The sequence below is a fragment of the Gouania willdenowi genome, chromosome 22 (genome assembly GCF_900634775.1).
Source record: "Gouania willdenowi chromosome 22, fGouWil2.1, whole genome shotgun sequence".
In the NCBI taxonomy this organism is placed as follows: domain Eukaryota; kingdom Metazoa; phylum Chordata; class Actinopteri; order Blenniiformes; family Gobiesocidae; genus Gouania; species Gouania willdenowi.
The window spans coordinates 22,746,470-22,759,056 of record NC_041065.1 but is presented as its reverse complement, the minus strand read 5'-3'; the positions used below and the strand labels follow the sequence as shown (position 1 = coordinate 22,759,056).

At 41.9% G+C, this 12,587-nt stretch overlaps 1 protein-coding gene across 8 annotated transcripts in view; it reads right to left on the bottom strand.

Annotated features, from left to right (window-relative positions):
- arid1b (AT-rich interactive domain 1B) overlaps positions 1-12,587 on the bottom strand; it is a 230,419-nt gene that overhangs the window by 139,150 nt on the left and 78,682 nt on the right. For 5 of the 8 annotated variants that reach the window (XM_028438181.1, XM_028438183.1, XM_028438185.1 and 2 more), the window contains one exon: positions 6,958-7,062. The exons of 2 other annotated variants lie outside the window; for them this stretch is intronic. In XM_028438181.1, coding sequence (XP_028293982.1) covers positions 6,958-7,062 — 105 coding nt within the window. The remainder of the gene's footprint in view (positions 1-6,957; positions 7,063-12,587) is intronic. One more of the 8 variants, XM_028438182.1, reaches the window with a different exon arrangement.

Here is a 12,587-nt window from a genome sequence, read left to right as displayed (position 1 = left end):
AAAAATCAGTAGCACAATGACAGGTCTCCTAAAATCTCCAAAATATTGTCATTAAATGTGTTTCTGTGAGTTTTATGGATCAAATGATCACATGTTGATATTCTACTTGGTCACTTTCTTGCTTAAAACAGTTTCAGGACTTTCTACCGAGATATTTAGCTTCAGCGTGCTTCAGGTTTTTGTCGTAGGTTCGAAATGCGTCTTAGGAAACTTGGAAGTATACTTCAGTGGGAATGGTCATCATCCTAATCCTCCTAACCATATTTACGGTATATAGTATACAGTATATACTCATTGAGTTTGTAGTGCATAGTACAGTATACCATTTCAAACACAGCCAATGTGTCCAATCGTTCCTTTTCTACATGCATTGAAATACAAGTGGTTAACCCATTCAAAACACGCTAACCACCGCTAAGTATAAATAAAATCTCTGAGCGAATAAATCTGTAAGTATAGGTGTGTAAACTAAATGATTCATGAGAAGCAAAAGAAAACAGCTCTGCATACAAGCGGAAAAATAGCCCGTCTACATTTTAGATGAAGGCAGAAGAGCTGTGTCATGATATCTGGGTCTGCGGTAAGAAAACCAGGGCAAGAGGTGAAAACACAAATCGCACGTGCATGCGCGTGTGTTCAGTGGAGATTTTATAAGCAAGACTAATTTAGAAAAAAGTATTTCAAAAGCATTGTAAATCATAAAGCCATCACCTGATCAGACCTACTTTAGGTCCACAGCTTTCAGTGTGTGACTATGAGCAGTTCTAAGGCTGCAGACTGACACTGGCTACAGATTAGCCGTCCTATTCTCAGAGCTGCTATGGCGAGGAGCTACGGTGGCCTTCAGTGCTGCTGTCTGTTCTAAGAATAGTCTGCAGGGCCCAGGCAACATCTCATCTCAGGAGCTTTCTGCCTCTCTCTCTTTCCCACAAACTGTGCTCATAGGATAAGGGTTTATTTAAAATATGTATTGATTAATAATAAAGACTATACAATGCCAAAAGACTTATACATGACTTTAGGTACTTAAGGTAATGTCACTTCTACAGCACCGTAATCACATGTTGCCACATTCCGCTCAGAGAGAAAGTGGTTTTTCATCCCCCCATGACCTTCCTTGCCAATCTCTTCTCATCACTGTCTTAGTTTCCTCTTCATCCCCGTTGTATGTCTTTGCTTTCTTCACTTCCCCCGTTTCCGCTCGCCGTTCCTCCCCCCTGTGTGCACTAATGTGGAGGCAGAATCTAACCCTGCTGGATGACATTACTCTGCGCTGCCTGCTGGCCTGTCTGCCTGCCTGGGGACTCTAAAATAAAACACAGCAGTAGGGAGAGCCAGAGAGAGAGAGGGGGAGAGCCAGAGAGAGAGAGAGAGGGGGAGAGGCAGAGAGAGAGAGAGAGAGAGGGGGAGAGACAAAGAGAGAGAGAGAGAGGGGGAGAGCCAGAGAGAGAGAGAGAGAGAGAGAGAGAGAGAGAGAGCACATACTGTATGGGCACACTGACAGACATGCTCTGATAGACACAAAAACACACATGCACTGGTGTGTGAGAAACGTCTCACCGAGAGCAGAATGTGCACAAAGTATGTGCAGAATATGTTTGTGAGGAGTGTGTGTGTGTGTGTGTGTGTGTGTGTGTGTGTTTATAGGGAGGCAGAGAGAGGCCTCTCCAGCTGTGTCCTGTCAATCATTCATGACCTAATACTTGGTGAAGCAGAGGAGGGCAAGGTGGACAGAAGTGGGACACATAAGATGGAGAAGAGGATAGTGTTTCTGAATTTTCCTTTTGTGCGATGGAAAATAAGTCAAGGAGGAGCAAATGAGCAGTGAAAGAAGTACAAGTCTGTTTTTGTCTATGCGCTCCAGTGTGAATAACACACCAACCCCGTCACCTCAATTCAACATCCCTCACCCTGAACAAGTGACAAAAAGATAACCACGTTTCACTTCATCGCTTTATGTCCTCCCTCTCCTTACCCCTTCCTTTCCTCACCTCACCCTCCCAACCCATCAGCTCTCACTCTGTCTTTCCACATGGCTGGTCATCCTCTTCCATGTCCCAAAGGATGTGCAGCAGCTTGGCAGGCTGTCAGGGGAACGCCAGAGAGCAGGGAACATGTAGTGACTGGAACGGGGGTGAAGAGAAGGGAAGTATGCGTGCATGGGGTTCCAGTGGGTAAGTAGGCATTCCACACCTCTGCAGGAGCACTAGAGAAACTAGATGTATCTTTGCAAAATCACACAGATAAGCAGACATGACTGAATGGGACCCAAAGAGGACAGAATATTCAACTATTTAACGATAACGGTCGGAAAAACCAAGACAGCAGAAATATTTTATCAACCAATAATGTGGTTGAGCTCCAACACATTGTCAGCAATACACGTGTCACCTTTCATTAGCCTTTAAGTGCCACACGGGTCCTTAGGGGATAGGGGTCATTTGAAAATGCCAACAAAGTGAAGCATCACGTGTCTTATATGTAATATTATCATACTTTCAATTCACAGAACATATTTCCAATGAAAATCAAGCAGTTGCTTCTGCTGCACAATCTAAGCTGAACTGAAGAAACTGGAGAAACAGGCTGAGCTAGACCAGCTCCAACATGATGAGCCTGATCAGGGAACACACACTAAGAGAAATACTGTGGTTGTAGCGCAGTTCAAAAGTTAATGGGAGAAATGCTATGATGGTTAAAAAAATGTATAGCAGTACGACTTACTTGCATAAAGAAACAACGTACGCATTAGGGCAAAGAGATAGAAAGCAACATCTAAAAGTATAAAGTTGTATTATTTGTAGGGATGTAACGATTCACTCAACTCCCGATACGATTCGATTCACGATTTATTTCACAAAATGGGACTGTAGTCAAATGATGACTGAAAAATATTCCTTTATTTTTTTTGGGAAAAAACTAGAAAATACTGTATTTTTTTCCTTTTATTTTTAATTGTCAAAAGAATCCCGTGATAAACTATTCAAAACAATGCAATTTAACTAAAAATAAATCTTGAATGAAATAAATAAAGGAATAATACAAACGAAGAAGAATCCTATTAATTTAAATTCTGGTTCAATAGTACACAATGCAAAACTGCATAATAGTTCTTTTTCTTTTTAAAAGTGCAATTGAAAATGTGTTTTGTGCCTTAACAATTGGACTTTAAAAAAAAAAAACCGTCATTGCACCGATTTACGTCAGATATTTGTTTGGACCAGCAGAGGGCGCTGGTAACCCAGTGGTCGGTTGGCATGCAGCTAATCTAGCAGTGAAGAAGCGATGCTATGCTAGCAGACAGAGCTAATAGAAAAACGTGACTTTTACAGATATTCTCGTAATATTACAAATATTCTTTCGGTGCTAAAGGGGTAAGGAATCATTTATTAACATGCAACATTAACATGTAAGAGTAGAAGGCGGCCAGAAAGAAAATAGTAGCAGATTCCGCCCACCGGTACACTGCTGGATAAGAGAAGGGATAAATATATACTGCGATTCAATTTTCAAAGTATCGATGTCAATCGTGATACCTATGAATCGATTTTTTAACTGCCTTACGATTAATCGTTACAGCTCTAATTATTTGAATTAAAAAAAAACAAGAAACCAGGAAATCTGCTTTTAAATTTTACATTTCAAAATAAACTAAATAACCAATGCTACACATTTACAAAGAGTGTTAAGTACCTGCGTTCTATGTGCAACAACATTATTAAATGTGTGTACCACATACAGCAGGAGGTATTTTACAACAGTTCTGTGTAATGATGTATCAAAGATGCTACGTTGAGTGCTAGCAGCAATTGGCAATAGGAAGCTAAGCTAATATCTCTCTGAATAAGTTTCTCGAGAAGATTGTGAATCAAATTCCATTAATTATCGCATTATCCACTGGTTTATCAAAGGGCTTCACATTACATGAGCAAGATGTAAGTGTACATCAGGGTTTAAAGCACACAAAAAAAATTACTGAAATTTTTTCCGCCAAAATAATTCACAAGTAATTCGTGTAATGATGTTCTATGGACATTTTTGTAATTCTATCATAACAAAAACGCTTTATAGTTCTGTTTTTAAGGAAACATGTCAGTGGAAAAGAAGGAAATGTAATTGGAAAATCTATGTGAGACGTGTGAGGTTTTTTTTCACACATTTAAGTAGAAGCTATCAAAGAAAACTGGTGTATTTTGGTGTGGCTTATTTACACTGACATGACAAACAATTACATCTTCTTGTGAATTTTTTATTGGACAATTTCAATAACAAACATTTACGTAAACAAACAAAAGTCCCATGTGTTGTATGTAGTTTGCACTATTACTGGTTTAATAAAGTCATTACAATTACAATCACAATCAACTATTGTTGCCAGAATCTTACCTGCCTGTGACACATATAGCTCCGAGTCCTAAGCAGTGATTACTCATGCACTCCACCTGCTAGGTTAGGTAGAGACAGTACAAACTCTTTGTATTATGTATGACTAGTTATTTTTTTTACTGACTTTCATTTAAACAAATGTGTGGTACTATTTTTTTGTTTGTGAATTTTGTTATTTGAAAAAAAAAAAAAAAAAATAGATAGGGCCCAAACAGGCTGGATTTCACCTAAGAAACTGGCAACCCAAATGAGAGACTCATTCTGATCTCTGATTGGATAATCTGCTTGAGAAATATAAACATAAATATTGTGGCTATCATTTTCATTGTATTTTTAATTAAAAATAAATCTCCACTTATTTTTACTCCATTAGACACTTGCCACTTATGCCCCTTCTTCCAAAAACAGCGAGTTCATGCTAACATGCTAGGTTAGCTTGAATAAACAGTATATTAAAATCTAAACCCGCTCCACTCCAGACTCCACCTCTCAGATCAACTCACGCACGTCAATTGGCTGTTAATTGTCAAGCTGATACCTGCCAAATATGGGCACGTGGAAGCCTGATAAGTTCGGTTCAGTCCCGAGTGATGAAGAGTTATCGGCCGTTTCTCAATCTGTGTACTTCTGCGGACTTGTGTGTTCGTGGACTCGTGAAACATCATCACGCGCGGCCCAAGTGCTGTTACAATTCAAAGTCCTCTTCTCAGCAAAATATCTTACTGAGCAAAGTAGAGATGCCTAAAAATCTATTGTTAAATAAGTATGTCTATCTATATGAAAAAAGGACTAGTACGATGATGCTAACAGGCTACACGCTAACCCTTCTCTTGTCCTTTTAACTGTAAAAAAAAAATCAACAATTTCAAGTTTCAAGATGGGATATTTCATTTTTCAGCTCCATGCTACATTGAAGCTATTCCAACCATACTGTGACCTGCTGTCTGTGGTTTTATCGCATCTTTGATAGCAATGTTGTTATGAGGGTTTTATCTTATCAGCAGTATTATTAAGCCAGATATTGTACAATGACAAAAAATACAAGTTACTCTGCACAAATACATTTTAAGGGACTCAGGGAACACTGTTACTTGCATTTTTGATGACTAACCAAAGTACTTTTCCCTTTGGTCTGCCTTCAAAACTCCCGCCACATCACACAGCAGACTCGTCCCTAAACAACAACATAACACTCTGCCGATCCCCGCTCATTCCTTTCTGACAGAGAGAAAGGAAGAAAAAAAAGATGACAGCAGCTTTAGATCTGACATCAAACGCCAGCTAGACAGTGAGAAAGAGAGAGAGAGAGAGAGAGAGAGAGAGAGAGAGAGAGGAAAACTGTAATATTTCTACCATGACAGTTTGCTGGAAGAGTCTGGCGAACGCCTTTGCCTGCTCCCCATTTCTCTCTCTCTCTCTCACTTTCATCAAAATTCACCGCCGATTAGGATCTCGGTGAGCCATGTGCTTTGGCTGAGATGTGAAAACACATGGAGAACCCAAGGGGTAAAACACCAGATTAAAGTAGTGAGGGAATATGGGGTGATAGCCATGGTGGTTCAAATAGATTGGCTACGGTGGCTCCTTGCCTCTTCTTGCTCTCTTTGCAACAGATTCACACATTGATACATCAAGGCCATCTCTCATTATAGCAGAAGGGAAGGGAGGCTTTCATGACACTACTTTATTGAGAAAGAGGAGGGGGAAAAAGGAGCAAGAAAAGGGATGAGAGAGCAAGAAATAAAGAACAGAATTGTGTTAAGATAAAGCAGCTAACATAAGAGTGTGTTATGGAGAAGACAGAAATATTTAGTGTGATATGTGAAAAGAAATACAATGAGGAGTCATAGATAATTCTGCAATAATTTGAAGTTAAGTCCGACACCAGCGTTTCTTGAGAGGCAGAGGACAACCAGATCACCAGCTTTAACCAGCACATAAAAAAGATTTCAGGCTAATGGGAGTGCACAGGCTTAATAGATCTTTTCTTGCAGTTTATTCCTCCACTCCCTGGACTGCTTTAAAGTATCTGGTAAATTAAACTGCACACACCTCAAGCAGTGCCAATATTTGCACCCATTTGCAAATGTCTATTTATTCTATTCTTAAAAGTGCAGAGGAGCGTTCATTTACCAAAAAAAAAAAAAAAAAAGAAGAAAACCCAAATCATGTCATAGATCTACCTGGCTTCACCATTTCTTCTCGCTAACACCTCCAGTCCACCTGTTTAACAATTTCGTCACTCAAAGAGGCAGAACACACGGCACGTTGCATGAGTGCATGAGCATAATGATGCAACGTGGACTTGTGTCCAAATACCAGTCAGAGCAGACAATCCTAAACCTATCAATCCTATCCTTGAAACAAACAGATGCACATTTGATGATCACTGGTGATCACTCTGATTTTAGGTGCTCCTGTTCTTCCTTGTTTCTGTTGCTTCCTGTTACTCTTTCCCATTGTTGTGCAACGCATTAAAACTACTAATGTGTTGCGTCGGGTGTGTCACAGTTATAACGGCTTTGCATTCTTTCTTACACACACAAACACACACACTTTTCAGTCACTTACAGGCAGACTGGAGGGGCGGTCCTGAGATACGCCGTCCTCACTGTTGGTCTTCCCAGAATTCCCTGGGGTTGGCCCCCTGCTACTGTAGTTCTCCTGCTGTGTCTCCTTTAAAGAGACACAAACCAATAAGAATAATTCTAAAATCATCACGTGACAATGATGTACCAAACATTGCAACTTCACTTTTTCAACTTGTTAACCAACTTTGATGGTTTAATGTTTGAGTACATAAAATCAAAGTTAAGTTTCTCTACTGCATATGATTGAGAGGGAGATTTTTGGTCATGTTGTTCATGTAATGTGTTTGTAGATGATTTTAATTGATTTTACTGATGATTTTCAATGTTCTTATTGATTTTAAGCTGTTGATTGTTTTATCATGTAAAGCACATTGAGTTGCCTTGTGTAAGAAAGCACAAAGTCATCTGATGATGATTTAAGAACAAACATACAGTTTAATTATGGAGCAATGCCTGAAATAATCATCAAAATAGATTCTTTACCTATTATCTATACCTACTGTATATTAATATAGATTTATTATTAAAATAGAGTTGCTAAATAATATTACTTTTAATATATTTTCTTACATGTTGAAATTGTTTTTAATGAGTACTTGAGGTGTTCTACCATGTACTGTATGTACAGTATTTCCTAGTCAGACCTCGGCACCCACACATTGTTAAATCCTGCCTCCCTTCACTTGCCCCCTTTATCAACAATATCATTCACTCATCTCTTATCTCTGATACTGTCCCTCTCTCATTCAATACTGCCAATACTGAAATTCCACAGTCCCTGCTGGTGTGCCCCAGAGCTCTGTCCTTGGGCCCCTTTTCTTCATCATCTACATTCACCCACTCAGTCACATCCTTTGTAAACAGAACATCCATTTCCACTGCTATGCAGATGACACCCAGCTCTACCTCTCTACTAAACCATCCTCATCTCTACCTCCATCCTCCCTTACCCTCTGTCTACAAGAAATTCATTCTTGATTCTCTTCCAACTCCTCTAACTCAACAGCTCTAAAACAGAAGTCCTGCTTGTAGGCAACTTCTCCACTTTCTCCAAATCCAACAGTTTTCCTATTTCCATTAACAACTAATCTGTCCTTCCTTCCCCTCAGGTTAAGAGTCTGGGTGTCATCCTTGACAGTACACTCTCCTTCCAGTCTCACATCAATAGCATCACCTGGTCTGCATATTTCCACCTACGAAACATATCGAGTCTCCGCCCCGCTGTCACCCGCCACACCACCGCCACATCCTTGTCCACAGCCTCGTCGCCTCCCGGAATGATTACTGCAACTCACTTCTGTTCGGCCTCCCCAACAAATCCCTTCAGAAACTAAGCTTCTCCAAAACTCTGCAACATGGATCATCACACTGACCCCTACCACTCACTATATCACCCCCATTTTACAACAACTCCACTGGCTTCCCATAAAAAAAGAATCAACTTCAAAATACTCCTCATTACATTCAAAGCACTTCATAACCTGGCCCCTCCGTTCACATCTAACCTCCTCTACATCACCACTCCTGCCCGCACACTCCACCCTCCTCCAACCTCCAGCTCTCTGTCCCACCGGCCAAACCCATCACCATGAGGCACAGAGCATTCAGCCGCTCTGCTCCCCAGCTCTGGAACTCTCTGCCCCCTGACCTCCGTATTATAGACTCCCTGCCACTCTTCAAATCCAAACTCAAAACTCACCTGTTCAGACAGTCCTACACCACCTAGTCACACACTCACCATCTCAATGCCATACTCTGTTTTATTCTGTTACACCTGTTTTTATGACTCCATTGTAGTGTCCTTGGGTGTTTTGAAAGGCGCTTTTAAATCAAATGTATTATTATTATTGCCTCCTTTGTATTGCATACTGCCAATATTTTTACTGCCCAGTCACTACACTGCTGTGATGTCACAGATTTAACATAAAATGAACATACAGAGCACACTTGTTACAAAACTTATTACAGTATATGACAAAGGCTTTAACAATAATAACCACCTTGGTCTTTCAATGACATTTGATTGCACAGCTAAAACATGAGTGGATTTTCCCTAGACACATTATCATGGATTAATAGCATGTATGTTAGCTTACCAGTAGGTTCCTGATTAACCACATGAGTCTGTGTGTTTGCAAAGGATCGTCTGCCTCAGTGTGGTCAGGAACCTGTCTAGAAGGTGAAGTTGTTCCCTGCCTTGCACCCTGAGTCAGTGAGGATGAACTCCAGTGTGGGAATGAATGGATGTGTCAATCATTAGTGATGTACTGCAATTTCACAGCAAACCCCCAACCCTTCGGTTATTGGATGACCCACTCTACCACTGAACCACGGCCTATCTATAATTTTGACTGTTAGTGTATATCCCATATCTTCTGTAACAATCTTTCTAAATACATCCTGCATTGTGAAGAAGACATATTTTGTATGTATAAAAAACTTCAGTTAGGTAACAAACTGCTAATTTTATTTGAACTAAAAACACAAAGCAATTAATATTCTACAAACATGAACAAAAAACAACAACAACCATTGCAACAACATATTCTGTTAGTCTGGGGAAAAAGAAGAGAGAACAAATGGTAACTGCTGAATGAATGCTACATTTATAGGACAACACAATGCATTCCCAGATTGCTGGTTTGTGTCATGATACAAACACAAAGAGACATGCTGTAGCAGGATAGCAGCGCACATGTTGTTGCAGTACATACAAGCAAGAAAACATCCAAACAGACACCCGTCGGTACACTCAATACCCGCCAATTCATTTCAAGCAAATCTTAGCCTAACCACCCACTAATCCTGGAAACACACACACACGCAAACACACCAGTACACACACTCAGCTCCATTGTTCAATCCAAGTCATTTTCTTTCCTTCTGTAATCACAAGCCTATCTAGTGTAAACCAATTTTCTCCCCATTGTTGGAGGTGTTGCCCTCTCCCTCACACTTCCCTGTATCACTCGCTCTCTCTCCCCCCGTCTTCTTTTCATTCTCCACGAAGGTCGTTCCTCCATCATGTTAAGCGTCTGCAGCACAATGGCAACTTGTTAAAGAGCTCTGAGTGGAAGGATTAGTGATAACTGATCAGCAAGAAGCAGCAAGAGATCACACAATAGTGCTTTTGCTCACAAAAAAACCCCACATACACACGTGGAACACACTGATGGAGACGCACATGCACATTCTGCTTTAAAAATCCATTTTTCTCCACAGTTTGATTTCTTATCTGCTATGTGATTATACTGTAGTATGTAGGCAATATTCCTGTCAGCTCGGTGATATAATTTTATAGCTACAGGTAATCCTTCGCAGCACGAGATCTACCGCAAACACAAAGAAGAACTATTATTACAGCGTTCGCTGCAACATAAATTGTAACAAGAAGAATGGAATGCATTGCTTCAATAGTTTCTCTAAAAATGTTCTCATTTGGTGATTTAGAAAGTGAATGTTTTCTATTTCATAATATTTCATGAGATGTCTCACTATGGGTAGCACATCATCCAAACACCTCTTCTAACTCTAAAGCATATCTCATGTCTTTCTACCAGCTCAACTGTCCACAGGCGAATCTTTTTTAGCCTCCATCAACGGATGCTGATAAGATTTGGATGCACTTTCTTTTTTGTGGACCACACTAGGTCAAAAACATCCAGCGCTTACCTTGCCTCTGTTTGGTCGGCGCTGTCTTTGGTTCGACGCCACACCACGTTAGCACACCAGCTGACGGCTTGGCTTCCAACGCTGCCCCGATGTCCCTGACGGTCCGGCGTGCATTGGCCCTCACACACCAGTGGACTGCCCAGCTCCATGCTCTACACCACACCATGGTCCCGAGCTTCCAGGCCCAGCTCACCAGCCGTCGCCTCGAGTCCAGCGCTGCCCTCAACGTCTCTAGTGCTCCGGTGCACGTTGGTCCTCTTGAGGCATGCCATTGCTAATGTTTCAATAAAATGTCAAGCAAAGACTCACATCAGGTCTGCTCAAGCTGTCTGGGGGTGGAACATACCTGGCTGGCTGTCAACGTCCCCGGCTCATGTCGGCACTGTGCGGAGTTCACTACCAAGAACCTCCAAAGGAAGCTAGCGCATCAAGCTAGCTTGTCTGAGCAGGACCCCTTCCTTCCTCCTCACGGCACTCCCGTTGCAGCGAGAAAAGAGGCGGGCATCCTAATGGATGCCACGGCGGCACACGGTTCCAGCTGGGGCTCCCAGCTCGACCTGGCTGCTATCTCCCCACACGAGGAGGATGTCCTCATGCTGGACTGTGGAGATGATGACGGAGCCTCCTCTGACCTCCATGTATTGGGAGAGGACGAGGAAGATGATGCTGCCACCTCTGTGACCTCTCAGTAGGAAGATAAGGGATCCACACCAGCCTCCCCTCAAGTCTGTATATGGTGGATGTGTGAAAACACACTGCGGCCCGGCTGGCCATTCCGTGGCCCGCCATTGTGACGGATACCAACATCTTCCTGTCAGGAAGAGGACGAAGACGGCCTGACCGCTCTCTTCTCTGGTGAAGCAGCTTGAAGTTCTCCAACTTCACCTGTTTTGCTTTCACGCGTGCACCCAAGGGGCCCGCACGCCCATCTCCCCGTTTACACGGCACGTTCCGGTGATGGCCGGGAGAGACGGACATGTTTCACGGGAAGTTTGAATGTTGCCTCCCCTCTCATGTCCCCAAGCATGCACACACACACACATGATCCAATAAAACTGATGTGTGCCCTGCTGATGTACCCAGGCCAAAGGCCAAGTCTACAACATGTGAAAACAAAATATGCCACAATAAGCAGCGTAATGACGGTGCCTAAGTCAGCACCCACTGATATGCCGGTTTATGAAGGGAGCATGCAGGCTCCTCCCCGTGTGCAGACCACTGGTACCACCGTAGGATCTGGTTGTGGTTCTGAAAGGACTTAAATGACCTCCTTTCAAACCTCTGGGGGAGACGGGCCTGAAGTTTGCCTCTCTAAAGACTGTTTTGTTACTGGCTCTGGCGTCAGTTAAGCGGGTCAGTGACATCCGTGCCCTCTCGGTGCACCCGTCATGCGCTCAGCTCTTCAGCAATACGGGAGCTACCATATCTCATAGTGAGAAATCTCACAAAATATTATAAAACAGAACTTTAGGTTAATTACATAACCCTGGTTCTGTGAGTAATATGAGTGAGATGTCTCACCAGACAACCCTTCTTGCTTGGAAGAGCGAGAAGGGGTGCTTATTTTGATTGATGTGTACTGTCCGCCTCCTCCTCTTATAGGAGGTGGTAGTGTCCCTGGCGGATGGACACGTTTCACCAGCCAATCAGGATTGGCAGATTGAGAAAAATGCTTCTGAGGGCTGCAGATGAGAGTGCATTCCATAGTGAGACATCTCACTCATATTACTAATAGAACCGAGGATATGTAAATACCTAAAGTTACCTTTAATATCAGTGTCCACTACAGTGCAAATAAAACAAAGGTAGAGTTTGTTAATTCTATTACCATAAAGATAACAGCTCAATGCTGTCAAATGTCCCTAAGTGTTGCTTCAAAACCAGTTTTCAATTACCCAGGATTTACCAATCAAATGACCAAATCACTAGCACTAATTA